Source organism: Opisthocomus hoazin, chromosome 3 (genome assembly GCF_030867145.1).
Source record: "Opisthocomus hoazin isolate bOpiHoa1 chromosome 3, bOpiHoa1.hap1, whole genome shotgun sequence".
In the NCBI taxonomy this organism is placed as follows: domain Eukaryota; kingdom Metazoa; phylum Chordata; class Aves; order Opisthocomiformes; family Opisthocomidae; genus Opisthocomus; species Opisthocomus hoazin.
Window position 1 is genome coordinate 27,540,574 of NC_134416.1, and position 22,843 is coordinate 27,563,416.

At 48.1% G+C, this 22,843-nt stretch overlaps 1 protein-coding gene across 2 annotated transcripts in view; it reads right to left on the reverse strand.

Moving 5' to 3' along the window:
- The window catches only part of SDC2 (syndecan 2), a 61,796-nt gene extending 49,884 nt beyond the window's left edge, over positions 1-11,912 (reverse strand). Inside the window, exon 1 of one of the 2 annotated variants that reach the window (XM_075415816.1) lies at positions 11,777-11,912. In XM_075415816.1, coding sequence (XP_075271931.1) covers positions 11,777-11,836 — 60 coding nt within the window. In that variant the 5' untranslated portion in view covers positions 11,837-11,912. Of the gene's footprint in view, positions 1-9,281; positions 9,345-11,776 lie in introns of those variants that run through there. The other variant, XM_075415815.1, reaches the window with a different exon arrangement.
- Positions 11,913-22,843: the final 10,931 nt, after the last annotated feature.

Sequence of the window (22,843 nt, forward strand, 5' to 3'; positions counted from 1 at the left end):
TCAGTCTAATGAGGTTGGAAGCACAAGAGATCGCAGAGAAAAAGAGCAAATAAAGAACTTAAGATACAAATTACAATTAAGTGCACTATAGTTACCATGCCCTGTGCAGTATTGTTCAGAAATACCATTAGCAGAAGTCAAAAAAACCCCACACTGAACAAAAAGCCACATTTCTGGTAGGAAACCAGCAGTTGTACACCACCACTGCGGTGATAATGGCATGAGAAAACGTACAAGTGACAGCTTAGACAGAACTTAAAAGCCCTCAGTTCAGGTTGCTTTGTTTGTTTTTATCAGAAGATAAAAACAGTCTACACCTACACAGACAATAACACAGAGCATTACCCATCCCTGCAGTACGCTCTATTGTGCCCTCGCTGGAAAATAAGACTCCTTTTTTCCTCATTTTCTTCTGAAGACAAAAGCCCATTAAGATTATAATATCATTACATCTGCTTTGATTTATCCAAAGGAAAGTCAAAGCACTTATGCCATATGCTTTAACTTATAAATGCACGTAGCTCTGTGGACAATGTTTTATAATTTAATGATTTATTTGACTGTAAAAGACAGCAAACTTCTATTTATAAGCCGCTTTACATTTTTGAGATGCTCACCGAATTAGGAGTTCGGTGTAACACGAAGTCTTTACTCGTACACTCAGAGCCAGCACTGCACTTCAGGCTTTGCAATTAGTCACAAAAGGACCCAGCAAATACAAAAAAAGGCTTCAGGAAAGCTAATTGACAACTGCAAAGTGCAGGAGAAAGGCCCGCCTCTGCTTAATTGAAGGTCATTTCTGTTAAGCTGCATGCTATATTTACCACCTGGCTTCTAATGGCTGCTTTTATTCAAATGCTCTGCGGTAAAATATATGCACTTGTAGGGGATGAAGACTTTAGCATTAAAATCTTCTGCAAGAAATGAGGGGAATGAGGAAGGCTCACACACTTCCGCTGCAAAATCAGGTCAGGACGCTTTTGAACGGCTCCAGCCGAAGGCTGTGCCAGACTTCAGATCAAATACTTTTTACTGCATTAGACCCAATGGCTCAAGAGATGAACTTCTACACTGCTGATAATTATTACTAGTACTGTGCATTGCTGCTTCCCTCTCCACCTGTGGATAATTATAAATAGCCTACATTTTCCAGTCCCCGACATATGCCGCTCAGCTAATAACACTTCCAAAACCTATCCTTTACAACCATGAGTCACACATTTCAAACATGACGACCACATAACTCCGCACAGATTGGGAAATTATGACTTGCCTCACACATACTCGTAACTAAACTAAACGCTCCTTGAATATACATGTGTGGCTAAATGACATCGGTGTCCCAGTAATTGATGCTATGGAGCTGCAAAGTGCCAAGTTGGCGATTCAAATGCAAACCTGTCTCTGCCCTCCGGTGCCTACGTACAGCTCTGAACCACATGGCCAGGGAGCATCACTGCCACCGGCTCTGTCACCTCCTGCCCTGCTACAGCACAGTCAGCCGTGGGGTTGATGTTCTCCTCCACACCAGCTCCAGCTCGGAATGGGCTTCAGGTCTATCTCCAAATAAAGCACACTCCCGTAGCCACACTGGGAGGGCAAAGGCAGAAGAACTGTCCCCAGATATATAAAGCAGTTAATTATATGCCTCTTCCCCACCCAGGTTGACTGCTTATACCCCAAGGAACAGGCAACAGAGCCCACCAGCCCCCACATCCAGTCATGTTTGTGTAAAATTTCATTAATAAATTAATCTGTAAATTAACTACAACAATGCCCAAACTCCAAAACTGAATGCTTCAAGAAGTAAGAGGAGGTTACAGAGCCAAAACAGTAATTCTGGGGTCAAATACAAGTTTTGTGGAGCTTAACAGCATGACAAGAGTGGCGGAAAAAAAAAATCGAGGCATCTAGAATTTGAAGTCTTTAAAAATTCAGACTTATCTTTTTGTTTTCTTTTTTTTTCAAGCTCTTAAAATTCACAGCCCAGTTCACTCTAGAAAGCTTGGCTGTTGGGAGGGTTGTTAAGATACACAGAAACATCCACCTCCAGTTTCCTACTGCTCCTTGTTTCGCTGTCCCGTTAGGTGACACTACTAATCGTACAGCTGCTACAGCTAGCTGCCAGAGACTGCTCTAAGGAGGTTTTCCAATTAGGTTAGCTGAATTAAATAATGAGAGAGAGAGAGAGAAAGAGAGAGATTAGCTTTTTCTGTGCATCTTTAGGAAGCCACAGAGCAATTCCAAAAAATACTTTTGCTAGTCCTCCCTTAGGACCCCTTCAGCTCTGTTCTCAAATACCGAACTGCCATGTGAGCTACTCTACTACGTGGAACTGTGCCAGCCCTGACTGCCCGTACAGCTACAACCTTCATGACAAGGGATGCCACCTACTTTTTTCTGAGATTGACAGCGTCTGCCAGAAGAAGTTTTCTCCTCAGTCTTCCTCAGGTTTCTCAAGTCAAACAGCTTTACACATTTAAACCAGTGGAGATAACTTCCTCAAATGTTATATGAGACAGCAAGAAGGAACATGGTGAAAATGGATCACAGACACTCCTATTGTATATTATAGAAGCACCACATTTTTTACCCCAAGCTAAGATTTTCTCTGTCATAACCCAAAGCTGCCTAAATCTTCCAGTGCACATAGAGAAGGTCAGAAAAATAAAAAATAAAATGATAGGCACATGACCTTGGTAGCATTACTAAATCTTCACAAGCCCAAAAGACTTGTTTAACACACAGACAAGATTCACAGTTCTCAAAAAAACCCCGTCAGAAAAGCTTCACCACTATTAAGTTTATCTGGCTTTTGTTATATGACAATCTATGCCACCAGGTAGAAGACCAATTAAAGATGTCCACCAGAAGAGACCTCCATCAAGATACCAAGTCACCAGATCTTGGTTAAGCGGGAGAGATAAGGTCAAGAAAGCAGCATTAGTGAAAGCACAAAACCCCAAACCAGCTGAGGACAGAATAAGCTTTTCAGGATTTGAATCACGGTAAGAACTGGAACAAAAGGAAAGAAAAGTCACTTCCCCTTTCTAATGCCCCACAGTTACAAAACAGACAAGAAGCGGCATTTTCAGCACAGCAATGCTATTAAGAGTACTGTCTCAAACCATTTTAGACCCCACGCTCTTGCGTTACGCAGAGGTCAGAAGTTCCCTCCATCCAGGGAACCCGAGCATGGTGGCACAGGCACACCTCTGCCTCCCCACCCCAGCAGAAATATTACTGAGCCTGAGCCTTGGCAAAGGCACAGAGATCCCCCCTTGCAGAACATAACCCTACTCTTCGACTTGGCATGGCTGCTTGGGCTAAATGCCACCAGAGAGAAAAGCATTTCTGATGCGCAACACAACTCGAGACCCACTCAGTCACACTCAACGTCCTGCCTTCTCCAGTAACCATTGTACCTGTGCTTTAAGAAGGTAAATCTGTTTTTAACAGGTGGCCATGGTACTTAGTTTCCTCACTCCTCCAGCCCTGCACAGCCAGGCTATCAAGCCGCAATGAGGTTTCCAATCATTATTCAATGTTGGAGATAAGGCTGTTAGGTGGTATCAATGTATCTTTCTATAGTCAGTTTTCAGAGTTGCCGATTCTTCAATGCCCTCATGTCATCGCTCCCCTCCGCACCCCGACAGATGCTCTGTGCCACTCTGCGGGGAGGACCACAGCTCCTACCAGCAGAGCAGAAACCATCTCATGGTTTTCCACAGGGCTTCCTCACCCACCTCCTGCTCACTGCCAAACTCCCTGGAAACTTCTGGAGACCTCCAGCACATTTGCACGCAGCAGACACGTCCACCAAAGCGTTTTGGTCAAAAAGGGAGGAAAAGGCAAATTCAGTTTGCCCAAGCTGCAATACGGACAGATAATTTCAGGCGAGCCAGGAGTCCATGTGAGTCACAATAGCTCTGGTGCGACCTCCCAGGCTGGCCAGGTCAGGTACAGACCTACGCTAACTATTCCCAGTTATTCTCTTTAGAACAAAATTTTTCCAACCCATTGACATTTTGCAGCAATGACGATGCCCGTCCCCTTACCAGGACTTTGAGGGCAGATGGAATGCTGTGCTGGAAAATCAAACCAAAAGCAGCTGTGGGAGCTAGGGAGGATCAAATCACACTTAGGGAGGAAAACTGTTATGAAATTGCTCTATTAAATCACAGGTGAAGAAACAAGAGGAAAACCATTTGTAAAGACCACCTTCTGTTTAAGCCTTTTTTTCCTTGTAAGTAGGGTCAGAGAAGCTGTTCTTCCCACCCTAATTCAGGCCAAGAGAATTATTAAGACAATTTTGCGAGCAATTCTGTTCTGTTTATTTAACTTGTAGTCCTTCTCACGTTCTGTGGGGCTTTTCTTCTCCTAACACTTGAAAGACACACTGCCTTTCATGAAACATAGACACACAAAACTACACAACACAAAAATACATGTAAAACAGAGATCTGTACAGAATAAAGATCTATATGAAAAACACACAAAAGAGTTTCATGGAACTTCCAAGGTAGAAGTGCAAAAGCTGCAGAGCGCTCAGTGCTGAAACGCTCTGTGGAAGACAGTCTCTGTGCATACCTAATTTCAGACATATTCCAAGAAGTTTCGTTTCACACCACTTTAGATGTTGCATTCAACAAAAAAAATCAGCCTTTGCAGATGAGAAATAATCAAAAAGCACGTGACTGGAAAATTGCAAGCAACTCTACCAAAACCAAGAATTTAGAAGATGTACATGGCATTTTAGTAACTTTTCCTATCTATCTCCAGTACCAGTCATCTTTCTTGTTCTACCATGGAGAAAGAGATTTGCGAGTTACACATGCTACAGATGCTTAAGTCACTAATGATCCTGAAGCATTAATCTCTTGACATTGTATGCTGCCACAGGAGTTCTTGAGAACTTCTCACCTTCCTACAATGAGACTTACGCAAGTCAGCCACCAACATCACCCACTTGCACACACCCTGTGTGCTCCTTCTCCTTGCTGCATGCACACTTCCATTCACCGTGCTTGCACTGCCACCAGTGGCAAGCACCGAGTGCCGGAGCTCCCAACTGGGAGGAGAAACTGGGATTCCCACCGCCAGGACGGGACCTGGATGTTCTGCAACCCCCCTTCCACAGAAAACTCAGAATCTTGCTTCCCAGCAACATTATTTTATGCCCATCCTTGCTGCAGGAATTATACAGTATTATTATTTATAGGGATAATGCTATTTTTATTTATGCAACGTCAGAAATTTATATTCAACGGAAGCTCGATTTTCAGATGTCCCAGTGATGATGCATTTCCACTACTTTGAACTATCTTCACCTTTCCGCTTTGCTTTCCTTGCAGGTTGCCATTTTAAATAACAAGAACACCACCAATGTCACACCTCTGCGCCTGCATATTTGAACGCGGAACCGCACCACAATTGATAGGGATTTAAGAGGAAAGGCTTTGTGGAGGCTTTCACCTAGTAATCAGTTTAAGTGACACACTGATTCTGGCATCTCCATATCCAGAGCGAGCACGGATAAACAACCCAGCAAAGGAATAACCTGTCTCCTCAACATCTCTCCTCTCCGCAGGCTGCAAGACACGCCATGTATTCAAACCCGTTATTAGCCTTACCCTACAGACCCCAGTCCAAAAAGCAAACAAGACTCAGCTCTTAAAGCCACAGCGCGTGGGGCTTGGCTGATCACACCTGTGCCCTCCAGCTGCTGTGTCCACCCAGCTGTTCCTGCACGTACCACAGAGTCACCACAGCTGGAATTGATGCAGCTCAACCCAGAGAAAGAGGAAAGAATCATAGACTCATAGGTTGTAAAAGAACTCTAAGATTATCAAGTCCAACTTTCACCCCAACACCACCATGCCTGCTAAACCATGTCCTGAAGTGCCACATCTACATGTTTTTTAAACACCTCCAGGGATGGTGACTCCACCACTTCCCTGGGCAGCCTGTTTCAATGTCTGACCACTCTTTCATTAAAGAAATTTTTCCTAGTATCTAATCTAAACCTCCCCTGATGCAACTTGAGGCCATTGTCTCTCGTCCTATCACTAGTTAGTTGGGAGAAGCTTACTTCTATTTGTATAACTAACAGAGGCACATGAGCGGCCATACCTAAGAGGATCCTCGGGAAGGCAGGAGAGATGGAGGACCCTGTCAGGTTATTCACTCATGTGGCAGCAAGGATATTACATTTTTTCTTCTCTCAAAGTATCCTCAGTCTTGAGGCCACACCAGTCATGCACCCAACTGCTCCCCAAGACGTACTTCACTTCCCAGGCTATACTGCTTTAGCAGCACTGTTTTCCACAGCTCTGCGAGACCACTACAGTCCCACTTCTGAAATACTGTTCAAAAAATAAGGATGGGCCACTTCACACCAGTCTGAAAGGTGACAAGAGACCTCCATTAGCGTGGAAGCACCACTAGAGAAAAAATATGCTTTACTATGGTTAATCAAGCAGGAGCAACACATGTCTGACAACATAATATTTAAATACAAACAACACATTCTGGTTGTTAATGACAGTGCTGGTTTCAGAACATTTTGATCCAGTTCCTGTGTATACCACAGGCTGTTTGACCTTCTGCAAGAGCCTTTGTCTTCTTACCTTTAAAAACAGTACAAAGTATGTATTTATCTTCACACTCACAACTCAAACACAGCCAAACAGGTTTTTATCTGAACTTTCCCAAATCAATTCACCTTTGGAACAAAACAATTTAACTTTGAAAGGAGATTTCTGAAGAAGTTGTTTATATATAAACTAAAAACAGTGATTTCGGACAGAGTGTCCAGCTCAGGCTTCAGTTAAGCATGGCTTACGTGACACACTAATAGCCTATCTACAGACAAGGCCAAGTTCTGCAGACTCATCACTGCCCCATTAGTCATTATTTCACTTTAAATGAACCCCCTATTTGAGATGTCAACAAAAATCATTTGTTCAGTGCAAAAGTACATGTTGCAAACGGCTGTTAAACGCTATTTTTTCTCCTACTGCAATCAGTTTTCCAATACTTTCGAGGATTACATGTATTTTGTATTTCTGCCTAAACATCTAGTGAGCTTTTGAAAGCATCCCTCAGGGCTGAGCTAATCAAGAAAACAACATACATACAGAGAACTGTCATTATTACAGGGTCAAACTCTAATGCAGTCTTTACTCCAGAGACCACAAATCATACTTCAATGTGAGCAAGAGAAATCTTGTTCCCAAATCACTGAATAGTGCCATGTAACCTATGAATAAATTACTAGTCCTGAAGAGATTATAGATAGCAGTTTATTATTGTCTTGCAAGCATGAACCGAAGATAACCAAACAAGCTGTTCGCAGAACAGCCTACAGTAATTCTCTCATGCTTGCTACAGCACAGAGAGCACAGCAACTTGAACATGCACCAAATTGCTTGCTCGTGACTTGTCCGTCCGCTCTCAAACGCAGCAGCACAGAGGGCATCTTTATGACTTGCATTCAAGTAGGGTCTTACACAGGGCCTCGAATAAGCTTGCCAGCCTCAAACACAACATTTCTGTTAAAATTCATAGCCAGTCAAATCTATTCAGAAGACAAAAGAGTACTTTTCCGTAACCAGACAAGAGTCCTTTGTTCAGCCACTGAGCCTTACTAAAGCCTCTAATTCTTTGCCATAAGGAAAATGTTTAAACTGTTCAATGGCAAAGGTCAATTTGGTGAGATAATGTAATTAATAAATGCCATCCATATGCCTCTACTTGGTGTTTTATCAAGACAATTGGCCATGAAGAGCAGGGCAAATGGAGCGCTCTGCAAACGACCGGCTGCTCCAGGGGGAGCTCAGCTACTGCAGGGAGGAACAAGCTCTTCTCCAGGCTCAGGATTCCCTGCCAAAATACCATGTTCCCCACCAAGGAGGGCAGGTAGCTCTCCACCGTCCTCTCTGGAGGCACTGGATCGTAGCTGTGTGTTTGAAGTGGGGCTTTTCATAACTCGCACCTCTGCTAGTCAAGAAATTAGGCCTCGATCTGGTCATCCTGAGATTACACTTAAGATAAGGACCACAGAGACTTAGATTCATCAAAACTTCAAGCAAACCCAAGGCTCACAGCTCATTCTCCAAAGTCGACCATCTTTATCCCATTAGCTGCAGCAATTGCCTCAAACCTACCACAGAGGTATCATCCGCCCACAACCACAATCCCAGCACCCAACTTCAAACCCCGAGATATTTGTCCTGACTTGCTCCTAAAGACGAGGCTCTCATCTACTCCCTCGATAAGGATCTAGAAAAAAATGCAGAGAAAATCTCTCTGCACTTTAGGCCTGAATATTAAGTCAGTTCCAATGCAGACCTCAGGGCTAAGATATTAAAAAGAGAAACTGTTTCAGTTTTTGATCTTGGGTCAAGAATCATCTGTTCTTTAATTTTTAGAAGATAAGCTAACCTGGAAGGGAATCCTATTCCCAAAAAGTGGCTCCTGAGAACATCCAGCTAAGGGGCAGCTTCATCGCAGCGCCAGAATCGTGATGCCCAAGACTGGCGGCAAAAACCAGAGCTCCCCTGAATTTCCAGTGCACGGCAGTGCAGGCATCAGCCGGATGGGAGCACCCCGATGTTCAGCCAGAGCGAGGGAAGCAGCTGTAGCAGACGCTGCTGGCTGATTCCAGGCGCTGCCAAGCCACAGAAAGCAATGGACGGGTATTTATTAAGTCTACAGTGAGAATAAAAAGCTCGCGTGAGTTGGGAAGGGTGGAAATAAATCAAGACTAAAAAAAGCTTCCTACCTTTCTTTGGAACTTACTTGGCAATTCAGATTTAATACGCTTGAGAGACACACGGGGTATATAAATCTGAAATGCCACCTATCTCTTCAGCCCTTCTCTCTTCTCTAATTACCTTCTCCAAAGTCTTAGCTGCATTTTTCAAAAAAACAGCATTCCTCCTCTCCAACACACTATTAATTATCCAAATTCCAAAAGCAGAGTAACCATTAGAAGCAAACGCAGGAAAAGTATAACATCATGGTTCTAAAATACTAAATACTTCTGAAAAAAATACCAAAATATTACCCTTGGATCATCCTTCAATAACTACATTTATGCCAGAAAATCACTGCTCTGATGCTTATACGACAACCAGAAAGACCACCCAGTTGATGTTGATGCCCCAGTGCTCTATTTCACCAAAAGCCTAAAAACCAACCCCCCCACACACATGCACTGCTGATGTGAAGCAAAGTCTCCAGCAACCTCACTGAGCAAGAGGAGAGCCGTGACTGACCTTCTGACAGGACAGCAGCGCTGTAACGCTGCGGTCCATGCCACAACCCGCTGCCCAGCAAAGTTTCCCAACACACGCTTGGGCTCGCAGAGAGGGCGAGACCATCGCACCAGCTCTGGAAAACCATTCGTCCCGCTGCCGCGAACCAGGATGAAATGGAACGGTTTATCTGCCTCTTCCGAATGGGAGCTGACAAGTACGGCTGGACACTTGGCGCTGCTCTCTGGTGCTATTAAAATCAGCAAGAGCTGCCTCCCGCTATCGTCAGGAACGGACCCAACCTTTTAACGGGCACATCAGGCCTCTCACTCACAGAGTTTGCCTTTTCTTTCCAGCGGTTTCACGTTGCTTGCTTTCCCTCTCCTAAAAGCAAACCAGGAAACCTTCAAGGTAGCCAAAAAGCACATTTTTTTGTCATTCAGCCAAGCCTGGGTGAATGCCCCACGTCCTTCCCAGCCTGCCAGGGTTACCAGACCCCACTCCACCCTGACGTCTCGCCGCGCGCTGCGCTGACGGCAGCAAACCGCCCCGCGAGCCCTGGCTGCGACCCACCAGCTTTGGTGCGGGCAACGCTTGCCACCACACGCAGGCTGGCACCAAAATGTCAGGCTCCCCCTCACCCCCCGGCGTCCCCACCGCGTCCCCACACAGGAGGTGGCACGGAGTGCGTCCGTGGCGCGACACGAAGTGTGCACCCAGCACGGACAAACCACTCCCAGGTTCAGCGGCAGCTCTCCCTCCCAGTATATTTTCTGACATCTGCTTGGCCCACCCAGCTAAAGAGGTTTGTTGGTTACGGGAAGAAAACACAGGGAACTCGTTGCTTTAGGAAACAAAATCCCTGCTGCCTTCCCCTCCTCTGCTCAAAAACTCCTGGATAATTTTCTTCATCAGAAACAAGATTTCTACCTCACAGCTTTGCCTAGGTACTAACAATAAATAGCAGAATCAAACAAAGGGGGAGAAATTTAGAGCTAAAACCGATCGACAGTGCTCAGGAGAGCCAGCAGGGCTTTTTCAAGCATCCATATAAAATTTCTCTTATGACCACGGACAGCCTCTGGAGCAGAGACAACAGATTTGGCAGCTATCTTTTCCCAGAGACCGATCTACAAAATCCCACCTTAGGGGACCACGTAGCTGCTGCCAGACACAGTGGAAGGGTGAAGGAAAAAAAAAAAAAAAAAGAAAAAGGGAAAAAAAACCACCTTCCTTTTCCATCTCTCCACAACTTTCTGGCAGCGGCCAGGGGGCTGTAGCAGCAGGACCCGGCAGGCTCCCCCCGCCTCACTCTGCCCCCCCGAACACCCTGAGAAGCCGCCTCATGCTGCCCCAGCGCGTTCATCCCACGGCAAAAAACCCACAAAGCTTAATACTTTACTAATTACTGTGGCAGTTTCACAGTTACTACACCATCAGAGAACTTTGCGATAACTGCGTTTCTACAGAATTAAAGTATATTTTGCCTCATTGACGAAGGGTGTTTCTGCAGCGCAGTTACGCGTAGCGGAAACAGGAGTCGGTGCTCTACACAGCCCCTTTTTCAATCAGTCCTTAAGCAAAGTGCTTTGCAGTTGTATCCGATCTTCGAGCCAGCTTTCGCGAAGGCTGTGACCGGGCGAATTTACACAACAGCCAGACAACTTCAAAAGTTACCCCAAGCCAGCGACACGACTTACTTCAGCGGAGCAGCTCATTTTAATTGGATTAAATCGTCACGGTTTTTTTAATTTCACACTCAAACCTCAGTTTACGATCTCCTAACATTTGCCCAAACACAGTGCCATTCGCGCACCCCCTCCCCTCGGGACAGTCTCGGACCCCCCGATTTCAGGAAAAGCCTAAAGCCGCCCTCCCCCCCCCCGGCTCCCTGCCCCGGCGGGAGGCTTCTCCTCCGCTCCAGCCCCGGCAGCCCACTCCCACGGCGCGACGCAGAGGTCACCGGCACAGCGAACGCTACAGTGGCGTTACCGGAGCCAGCCCGCAGGCCCGGGCTCCGCGGGGCCGGCACCGGGACGAGCAGGCGGCCGGCCGGGAGGCGCGCAGCGCAGCGCGCCCGCACAAGAAGACGCGCAGGAGGCGCGCCGTGCCGGGAGGGTTTGTTTTTGTTTTTTTTTTTTGGGGGGGGGGGAGGTTGTCCCTGAGCCGCGGAGTGAAGGGCAGCCCCACACACACACACACACACACCCGGGGCGGCAGGGAAAGAGGCACCGGAGCGGGCTCCGGGGCTGGGTGGTCGCGGCAAACTTGGGGTGAGGCTCGCTGGAGGGCGGCGGGCTGCTCCGCCCGGCTCCGCGGGGCTTTTTGGCGGGGGGGGGGGGGGGGTGTCCTCCTTTTTTGGGGGTGTTCTGCTGTTTGCAGCGCGCTCAGCCACCAGCAGACGAACACGCGGATGCCCCACGGCCCAGCTCGCTGCCCCGGCGGGCGGCGGTGCCGCGCTCGGCACGCGGACCCGCGGAGTCCCGCCCCGTCCCCCCCCCCGCCCCGGCACTCACCGGCTGCCCGGAGGCGCAGGCCACGAAGCTGACGGTGAGCGCTAGCCACACGCCCCGCATTATTCCCGAGGAGCCGGCGCGGCGGCCGCCTGGGGCCGGGCACAAAGGAGAAGCCGGGGGGGGGGGGGGGGGGGGGAGAGAGGCGGCGGCGGCGGCGTTGGGCAGCGCCCGGGGGGGCGCGGGGCAGGGCCGCGGGGGCCGTCCGCTCCGCTCCCCGCTGCTGCGGGCTCCGCCGCCCTCCTGCCCTGCCCGTCCTTCCCTGCCCTGCGTCCGCCGGCCCGGAGTGCGCGGCGGCGGCGGCGCGGCTCCCGGTTAAACCCCGCAGAAATTCCTGCAGGATTACAGCACGGATTGGCAGCTCCCCCAGCCAGTGGAAGGAGGCGGCGCGGCGCCGGCTCTCGCCCCTCGCAAATTCAAGCAACTTTCCCCCCCCCTCCCCACCACACTCCGCCCTGCTTCCTCCTCCTCCTCCTCCTCCTCCGCCGCGGGCTCCCCTCGCTCGTCCTCCCCCCCAGTGGAAAAGGCGGGCAGCGCCGCGGCCCGAGCGAGCGGGTGTCACCGGGGGATGGGGGGGAAGTGAAAATCCTCCCTCGGATTCGGGACGTGGATAAGGCTGCTTGGCTTTCTGCTCCACGGTTCGATTTTTCCGACTTTCTTTCTTTTTTTCTTCCCCGTCGACAAGAAGACGGCAAACTTTTTAGGGCGAGAGGGTGGCAAGCGAGAGAGGGCTGCGCTCTGCGCCCAGTCCTGTGGACCCGGAGCTGTGACTTCGAAATAGGTATCGCAAGAAATGACAGCCCCGAGAATGCGTGCTCCAGAAGCCAGAGCAAGAAGTCTGGCTGCGACTAGTCCGTGGTACTTCTCAGCTGGGGAAAATGGTGGGTTTGCAGAGCTCAGGAGCCTCAGCCCGAGCCGCTCGCCTACGCCAGCATGTTTCCACCCCTGAACGTGTCCGTATATTACCTCGGTCATCGGACACGGGGGAAGGAGCGATAACCGAGAGAGCAAAATGTATCCGTCTCACTTGCAAACTGCCACTTGTGATTTGATTCGGAAGGCTGCAGGCAGCATTTTATAGCCCGAGCCAAATGGTCACAAGGACTGTAATGGTCTCTCTTGTTCTAGCAAAATCCACCACCACCACCACTCCCTGCAGCCCCAGAGGGAGCAAGAAGAGCCCAGGGAGATTCCCCAGGCAGATGTTCTTCCCAGGCAGATGTTTTTCCATGCCCTTCGCCTTGCTTGCTGTGTGCTCTGTGGAGCGCTTCGGCCGATCAGTGGTGGTGAGATCCCAGCCACCTTCGGTTCCCACTCTGGTTGCCTTCCTATCAGAACAGGAACACCATGTAAAAAAGTAAAATGAAGCTGATTTGGCACAAACAATCACATCACCTTCCGGGCCTCTCCTGGGCAGACGTGCACCCCTGGAGACCCCTGCGCTGCGTGGGCGCAGCAGCTGGCTGGGCGCTGGGAAGCGGCAGGAGCCTTGTCCCCAAAGGGGTAGGTGGCCGTGCCTGGAGCACTCTGGCTGCGTGCGACCCGGTCCCAGGAACGTGATACCTCTCGACAGTTACCACACTTGCTATTTCTAGATCCACCTTCTGGACATGCTGCGTCGTTGATTTCTTAGGCTGCAATTCCCCACTGAAATCTTAACGGATTTTTCAGTAGTCTGCTCCTTGTGGGCATCACAGACAGATTGTTTAATATATTCCGTATATTAAACAGATTGTTTAATCCTTCCCCTTCAAAGTATGTTGCGAATACTTAGGACCCAATTCTGTGTATGCTCTTCCTCGGTAGGCAGCAGGGTTGCAATCCAACCAAGCAACAGTTTCAGCGCTGTTTGATGTGGGTGAGTGAAGCGCGGTGAAGCCGAGGGAGGAAAACTCCAGTTGGGCCAAATCTGTAGGACCCCACATAGGCACAGGGTCTTACAGGCAGCCCCGTCTGCGGGGATGGGAGAGATAAAGGGGTTGCAACTTGCCCTGAGTCAAAGCGGAAACCAGAAATAGCATTCCTTACGCCGGCAGGATGCTTAACAGCAGGAAAACAGAACGCCACATTAGAAACAAATAACATAAAAGAGCAAATGTGAAGACAGAAAAGCTGAGTACAGGAAGCATCCTAAGGATTGTCAGACACCAAGGGGCAGGTGATTTACTACAGCAGGGTATTTTTTTAGCATTCAGACCTTGCAGGCAAGTCTTTAATAAATAAACCAAGCTCACCTTTTCTTTCATGTTACAATCCACAGTTATCAGGGATTTATGTACTTGGTAGAGTCTGTCAAAGAGCAAAATGTCATCTGCAACCAGCGAAGGGAAGGCCTTCCTGAGGCAAAGACAACAGCAGCTAACGGAGTCCTCATGGACCACGCACGTCCATACGGGAACTGCCTATGCAGGACTCGGGGCTAAGACCTGCAAAACCTCCAAATGCCTACACACATGCTTAAACCTGGGCAGAGACAATCTCTGATGCCAGGCACGAAGATAAGCACGTGCACTGCTACTGGAAGGAGCAGAACTGAAGACCAGAAGCCAGGCAGATGATTCGGAAAGATAGAAATGAGCGTGAGGAGGAAAGACAAGAAAAAAAATAACCCTTGTAGGTCACAGAAATAACAAAAGATTGTGTTGGGACCAGCTTGCTGCCTCCCCACACTCGTGACCCCTCCGGCTGGCGGCATTTCCATGTGTGGTCCCATGGAGAACGGCTGTGCTACCTTATCGCAGCCAAGAGCTCCGGCACCTGCTCCTCCTGTCACCCTGATTTTATAGGGACAGAGGCAAGCAGAAAGCCCAGCAAGAAGCTGAAACCAAATGTTTTTAACCCAAAGGAATTGTGTAATAAGAACTGCAGTGAGTAGGTAATTGGAGCCAGGCAGTGAGACAGAGCTACCAGGAGGAAGCTGCAGGCCTGGGTGTTTCTGATGCGGTCTGTCAGGCAGCAATCACCGTGCTGCCTTTGTGCCACCCTGAGTCCCCCCAGCCCTCCGACGGGCACTGGCCACCCGATTGCAACCCCAAGTCAAAGTCAAGTCAAGTCAAACTGGGCTGGGGTGCGATTAAAGGACAAACTCCACCAAAGGCCACTTTTTACAAGGTGCGTTGTGTGCTAGAAGGACGCAAAAGGACCTCGCGTGTAGCGTGTGCAATGTGATGGCAACTACAGAAAAGCCCCAACTATAACCCAAATGTCCACCAAATCTGAAAGTTCAGCTCTGGGTCTCTCCTACGGGAACATCAACTTTCTGGATTTGTGGCCTGTGCTCTCGGCTCTGGCTCATTTGCACTGTGCAGTCAAAGCGCTGAGGGACTCCACACAAACCCAAACTTTTCTAAAGGCAGGAGTAAGAGCACAGACGGGGCTTTGCAGGACCCTTTCAGTGGGATGTGCCATGGAGTTACTGGAGTTTTAGGGAAGAGTCGTGGTTAGAAAGAGATGGGATCCATGCAGAAGGCAAGTCTGGGAATCTTGGGAAAAAGATTTCAGGCCTATGGCTGCCAAGGCACCCTTAAGGAGGAGTGTCCTTAACAAGTTCCCGAGTGCTTCCCAAGCATTCGTTTCTGCGTGGCCAAGTCCTTCAGGTGACTTGCACAACCAGCAGGGCTAAGGAAAGAGGTCTACATGGGGAGGAGAGCTCCTAATAATGCCGTTTCTCCATTAAGATTTGGCCAATAGTACAAGGGGTGATTGAGAACGCTTGGCCCAAAGCACCAGCGAATGCAGCAAAACCCTTGGCTGCAGTCAAGTGGGTGATGAGGCGGCGTTGGCTGGAGCAGACGTTTGTTGCATAAATGGTTGGTGGCTGTATTTTTGTCCAGGACAGGATACCCTTGGCGTGTCATCATTCAAAATTCACAAGAGGTGGCAAATTTTCCTGAATAACTTATTCGAAGAGGAGCAGAACCTGTGAAAAGGAATAAAGCAGCTGACATTAAATCTGTTTGAACCTGTGCCAGCAATGACCTGAAATAAACTTGCTAAAATATGTTGGTAGGACAGTTCACAGTGAGATTTATTACTACATCCCCAAATTTTAATTTAGAAATTTAACAATACAATTACCCATCTCTTTTGTAAAGAAGTCTGAAGTGTAGTTGTGTTCAGTTCTGTATTCTAATTATCTGAATTCAGGGATGTGGTAGGATGGGGCTGTTGCTCAAGGGACCGTTGAACCACAGGAGAGGTGGTAGCACTTTTTGGTAACACATCACTGAATGATTCTTTTCTGCACCAGTTGTTAACAGTGCATTTATATGAACATGTATCCTTCTTCAAAAGACTCTTGTTCCAAGGGTACCTCTTCTAAGCATCCCCAAAATACCCGGGAACATCTTTGTTTTCCTGTGACTCAAAGACCTCTTCTGCAAAGCAGCTTCTAAATTACACACTTATCCAGGTTATTTATTTTTTATTCCATCTGTTTATTTTGGTTAGATATGGAATACAAAATATGTCTGCACATAACCAGGCGCTCCCCGATAGCTGAAACAACAGCAGAGCAGGAGCTAAGGACACCATTAAGCAACCAGTGCTTGTTGTGTCTGCTGTGGCACTGCCGGGGCCATACGGGTGGACTCCGTGTGGCTTAGAACGTAGTTTATAATGCTGGGCTTTATGCAAATGCAGCAGAAAGTCTGAGCTTGGCCTGCAACTTAGCTGGGCAGCAACTGACAGCAGAAAACTTTCAGCAAACAAAATATGTTTGTTCCTTTTCTGTGGAAAAGAACAGTGGGAGGGAGGGAGGTGAAGGATGGTGAAGACCACACGTTCTTCCCCTGCATGAGGAACGGTCTGGAAGAAAATCAAACGGAAGAGAAAGGCTGGCATTACGCGCAGAGCACAGCCTCGTAGGAGATGGTGGGCAGGGTGGAGTGGGCCAGGAGCAGCCTGGAGATGAAGCACGTTTGTGTTTGTCAATGTGGAATAAAAGGAGCCTCGAGGCAGAAGGACACAGAGATAACTTGGGCTGGGGGCTTCGCTCCAGCGATGGCTGCAGAGGGGGATGCCGTAGGCAGGGGGGCATCTGGAGTTAGCTCCTGCTCAGTGGGAATGGCGTTGGCGAGCTTTCCAGAAGAGTTACGCTCAAAGGGTCGTGACCCCGCCTGGAGGGGGACGTCTCGGCCAGTCACTCGTCCAGACTCAAAGATGGCCTTTACATGCGGAATTAAAGTCCGGCTTTGGCAGCGCTCCTAAAGCTGGTCGCATTCTCTGCTGTCCAGCAAGTGGCTGAAACTTTTAAATGTAAAATACGTGTCTCGAGTGCCTTGCTGGTTTGGGGCTCTCTTTTCCAGGGGAGATGGCTACGAAGCACCAAAAGCAAAGTGAATGATGCAATACTGACAGCTAGGGCCACCGAAAAACTGTGAAACTTAGCCAAAGAAACGTTTTGTTCCCAGCTTTGGCTCTGGATGTTAACTGCCGTAAGAATTTCCTTGTCACTTCAGGCTGGCCTCTGGAATAGGGTAAAATTTACTATTCTGCCATTCTAGCCAAGACAAAATGTACCTTTAAAACACAAAAGATAATTCTTTATCTCTGAAAGTTTCATTTAGAGCCATGGCTCAATATTTGCCTGAGACATTTGCATACCTGGAAGCGTCTCTTATGTGACGATCTCTGCAAATGAAATGCATTGTTGATTTAGTTTATTATCCCAAAAGATGGTATCGTGGTTAAGGTTTGTATGCGGTACATCAGGAGAAATATACGGAAGGGTTGAATTGGAATAGATTTTAATTCTGCCAGGTATACTGCTGAAGTTAATGAAAGTCAGTTAGACATGCATTTGGCTGCCATTGCTAACTGAATAATACAAGTAATAACAGAGGCATCTATTCAATTCCTGATGAACATGAGTAATTTCCATTATCTTAAAATGTGTAGGAGTTATGAATTATAGGTGCAGAGATTGCCCAACACTTTTTCATTATTATATCTTGTTGTCAGTTGCTTATACATTTGCCAAAGTTTAATGCACCAAGCTGAAATTTCCTATGCTGGGTATCAGCCTCCAGCTGACTTTATTTGTTTCATTTTATTTTTGTTTTGCAAGTTTTATCAAGAATGATGCATCTGTATCCCAGAGCAAGGCTAGGAGAAAGTATGTTATTTTGTCTATGGTGAGCCAAATTCCTTCAAACATTTCTCTGAGAAGATGTTTTACCTCCATGCATGGAAGCAAAAAGCAAAAAATTGGCAAAAAGAGTCAACCAAACACCAGAAATTTGCTCTTCAACACATTTGGGAAATTATTCCCAGATTTGGACCATGTCGAAATATTACTGTCTTTGCAGTTTGTATATGCTCGGTAGAGACTTGTTAAATTCTGACACCTAAAAATCCCCTCTAGCCTGGGCACGTTCCAGCTCAGAGCCACAGAAATCTCTCTGCGGTTGGTCTCCACAGAAAAGGACTGGCTGTAGGTGTCCTCTCTGCCCTTGCAAGACAAGGTCTGCTGTGCACGCCTGCGCAGCGAGGGTGAAGAGAAGGGAATGGGATTTACTCGTGGAGGAATAAAGAGAAGAGCAGTGGTTGTAAGAGGTGGAGAGTGGGGAGGAAGAGGGGGGATATGGGGAGGGAGCAGCACGGTGGGAGAGGGACAAGAGTGAGAGTGGAGGAAGGCGTTGGCACAGAGGGGCAAGTGCCAGGCATCACACCCTCGGGATGTGATACCCACAGGGGCAGCAAGAGAGGACAGTAGGGCAAGGCAGTGCCTGGGGTGGCCGCGAGAAGAAGGGGAGAGAGGCGGTCCTGCCAAAGACAAGGTGATAATTGCCCATCATCGGGCAGCTGCGTTGTCCTCCAGACCTCCAAATTACCTCTGCTGGGCGTAAGGCTCCATCTTCCCCTGCTGTCAGCAAACAGCAATGGGAAGATGTCTGTCTGCCCCAGCACTCCATGCTGGCTGATCAGCATAAATAATAGGCTGTGTAGTGAGAGATAATGTTGTCACTAAGATCCATGCAGCGTTTTGTTGAAGAAGTTGAAAGATGCAGAGACAATGGCAAAGACGACTGTAAGTAAAGATGGTATCATAAGGCATTAGCTGCAAGGACAGCTAACGTGTAGACCTCTTTCCTTATTCTGATGTTTCTCAACTCTGAGCACTTTGCTTTGTAGCTTAAATGTTTTTATGGCAAAGGTTTTCTTAATGTTACTCTTAAAATATAATGCACAACATGTCACACTTGCGTTAACTGATTTCTGTTGTTTGGCCCTGGAAATCTGTACCCATACGAGTAGTGCCTGCACACATGAAAAAATCACTGGAATTAATTGACACCACTTATCACCTCCTCACTTATGAGAGTAAACAGATACTGCAGGACTTGCCCACATAATATGCTGAGCATGCTAAAGTTAGTCCAGATCTGTGTACGATTGATGAAAGTATTTTAAAACAGTATCTGCTACCTCTTGCCTGGTCATACTTTGTTCAGATATAAATATATAAATGTATTTAAAATAAACATATATACCAACAGCAAGTGAGCATCTGTCTATGTCAAGCCTTATCACAGCTATCTGAGTTTTTTGCATTTCTGCTTTTCTCTCTGTTGGTGGTGTTTTTACCTTCTCAGGATGAAACTGGATCTGGAGCCAAAAGAATAAAATAAAGATGTGTCCAGGTCATGCATGTTTCAGCATATTTATTTCAATCTCAGGATATACATCCTGTGAGCATCAAAACAAATTAGTCTGCAGTACAAGGAGAGTCTGTGGTCTGACTGTTTCTAAAGAGAAAATGCAGCTGGACTTTTCTTGCCAGAGAAAAACTTCATTTTCATATTACAAGCTTCTCTTTTTTTTGACTGTAATTGCAAACTCATCAGGTATGTAGAAGAGGCTGCTTATTAGGGGTGAAATGAAATAATGACCAGTGTCCCTCAGTGCTTGTAGAGCAGTCCCTGAGGGAGGTGACACCCAGGTAAGGAGAAGAGCCACCACCTACCACCACAAAACAATGTGGTGTGGGGCTTCCCTTGGGTGGAACATCCCTCACTTGGGGTTTCTGAAATCACAGAATCACAGAATAGTAGGGGTTGGAAGGGACCTCTGTGGGTCATCTAGTCCAACCCCCCTGCCGAAGCAGGGTCACCTACAGTAGGCTGCACAGGATCTTGTCCAGGCGGGTCTTGAATATCTCCAGAGAAGGAGACTCCACAACCTCCCTGGGTAGCCTGTTCCAGTGCTCCGTCACCCTCAGAGAGAAGAAGTTCCTCCTCATGTTCAGCTGGAACTTCCTGTGCCTCAGTTTGTGCCCATTGCCCCTTGTCCTGTCACTGGGCACCACTGAAAAGAGCTTGGCCCCATCCCCCTGACACCCACCCTTCAGATATTTGTAGGCATTTATAAGGTCCCCTCGCAGCCTTCTCTTCTTCAGGCTGAACAAGCCCAGTTCCCTCAACCTCTCCTCGTAGTGGAGATGCTCCAGTCCCCTCACCATCCTTGTAGCCCTCCGCTGGATTCTCTCCAGTAGCTCTTCATCCTTCTTGAACTGGGGAGCCCAGAACTGGACACAGTACTCCAGATGAGGCCTCACCAGGGCAGTGTAGAGGGGAAGGAGAACCTCCCTTGTCCTGCTGGCCACACTCTTCTTGATGCACCCCAGGATCCCATTGGCTTTCTTGGCAGCCAGGGCACACTGCTGGCTCATGGTTAACCTGTCATCCACCAGGACACCCAGGTCCCTCTCCGCAAAATCAAAGGGTAGTACACGCATTCTCGATAATGACTGGCTTCCTAATGATAGTAAGATGGGAATTATGCAGGGCTGCAAGCAAAGGACAAATTCTGAATGAGAGAAAATGAGTTCAAAGCATGTGATTAAATAGTGGTAGGCTTAAGGTCTTAATTCTCCCCTCACACTGTGCGAAGAAGGAGTAACTCGTTTGTAGTCAGTGAAGCTACAGAGATGTAAAATGGCATCGGAGGAGAATCAGGCCATTGTTCTCTGCAAAACTCACTGATAAGACATTAATTACTAAAGAGAAAATGCCATCAAAAGGATTTTAAATGCTTTGCAGAACTCAGGAGACAAACTCATTAAATGCTACGTCGTACAGGGAATTAGTTCCAAATTTGTGAATGCAGAGAAAGAGAATGCTGCACTACAGATAAATGGATGATCATTTTGAAAGCCTTCTTCGGAAGGCATACTTTCTTTTGGAGGGGGAGCCAACCCCACACGTTACGTCCAGAGATGTGAAACAGTTCCAGATAAAATAAATCACCCTGAACCTTGGTCCATCTCGCACACTGAATCTCAGCCAACTGCAGTTGTTTAAGGTTTGTAAAAGTTCACTGGATGCTGTTTCCTGCCCAGCCTGTCTCCCTTCCTCCCCTCCACTCCCAGCTCTCCTCTTAGGTCAAGCCAGGCTTGGAAGCAGAAAAGCTAAACATCAGTCTGACAGCATCATGTGCGGTCTTTCTAAGTGGACACCCAGTTCAAGTGCTAGAAATCTCACTGGGGTAAATCGCAACCCCAGGGATGTGGTAAAATCTATGATAGCATTCTCATTTGACCTCTCCAAAGGCAAGATTTTACCCTCATCCTCAGGACAATCCCCAGCTAGTTTTGCAGACCCCAGTCGCTGAGCTAGAGTGACCAAGTATTTGAAGCTTCTGATGTCTTTTCGAATAAAAGCTCCGAGCAGGTAACCCTCCATTAAATCTACCATGGAGGAGATGAAGCTTATTAATATACAAGCAAAAACAGCAGAGGAGTTACAGGTGAGAACTGAAAACAGGACCATGTCACAGGACACCGTACTGTGTGCCCCAGCCTCAGCACGTGCCGTGTTTTGCTGGGGGACCCTGGATGCTGAGGCTTCCAGTCCAGCATCCTGGAGATCCTGAAAGCACATTTTTGCCCCAGGATTTAGCAGTGATGAGCAGGATGAGCGATTGCCTCATCTGCCTTTTGCTTTGGGCGTGGGCAAAAGCCCTGCAGCAAGACACCGGGAGTCAGGCGTCTCGGGGCTGAGGTCCATGTCAGGCTGTGTGATGGGACGTGGGAAGCAGGACAAGAAGATGCACTTGTCACATGAGCCAGGGGCAAGGTGGGGATGCCAGGACAATATGTGCCTAACACATGACTTGTGTGCAACACTGACCTGTGATCTGATGGCATGACTGCATTCCTGTCACAGGGTCTGTGTGGAGGAGAGTTCTTTTGAATGTCCCCTACATCCTGGCTTTTTCTTGTCGCTGTTGTTCAAACCCAGCCACTCGAAGCAGGAGAAGGTTCAGACTATGTCATTGGCGTCATTGTGTACTGATCACACTTCGGGACTGGTGGCAGGAGCTCAAAAGGATTATTCACAGTCCTTCAAGCTGCCAAAGAGGCCATCCACTGCAGAGCAGCAGGAGTGGTTCCCCGGCTCACAGGAGGATGTCTTTGCCAGGACAGCAATGGCCTTGGCTGTAGGATGCATCCACCAGGACAGCAACTTCCTCGGGTTGCAGGACTTGCCTTGTCATCCCCATCCAGCCCTGGGCACTTGCAGTTCAGATTCCTGGTTGCCAAGAAGATTGACATGTATCTATCTGTGGTCAAAGTGGTCACAATAACAGCGTCACCCCTCAAAACAGGGACGATGTGTGCATTGGCCAGAAACTTCCCCAAACTTGTGTCTCAGTCGATCGTGCTGCATTTCCAGCTTGAGTGGCACATCAAGGCTATCGCCTCTCCCTTGCACATCGGACTGGATGCTCTTCTGCTACCAGATAGCTTGGTCTTCTCCTGCCCCATGTAGTCTCTGTGTTTCCAAGGCTTGGCTGCACTTGGTTGGAGTGTTGTGGCTGTCAATCCTGTGGTGTAATTCTGGCAACAGTGCAGACGACACACCTGCAGGTTTTTCTGATCTTTCCTCCTCCAGTCAAGGAGATCAAGTCTGATCAAGTGCTTGTGACCACAGAGGCGTGTGGGCAGACTCACCAGAGGTGCGATGTCTTAGAGACAAAACAGGGAATGACCGGAAGGGTGTTGAGCTGCACAGTGTGAGGAGGGTAGAGGTTTTGGCTGTCCTGTTAAAACGCTAGCGGCAGCTGTGA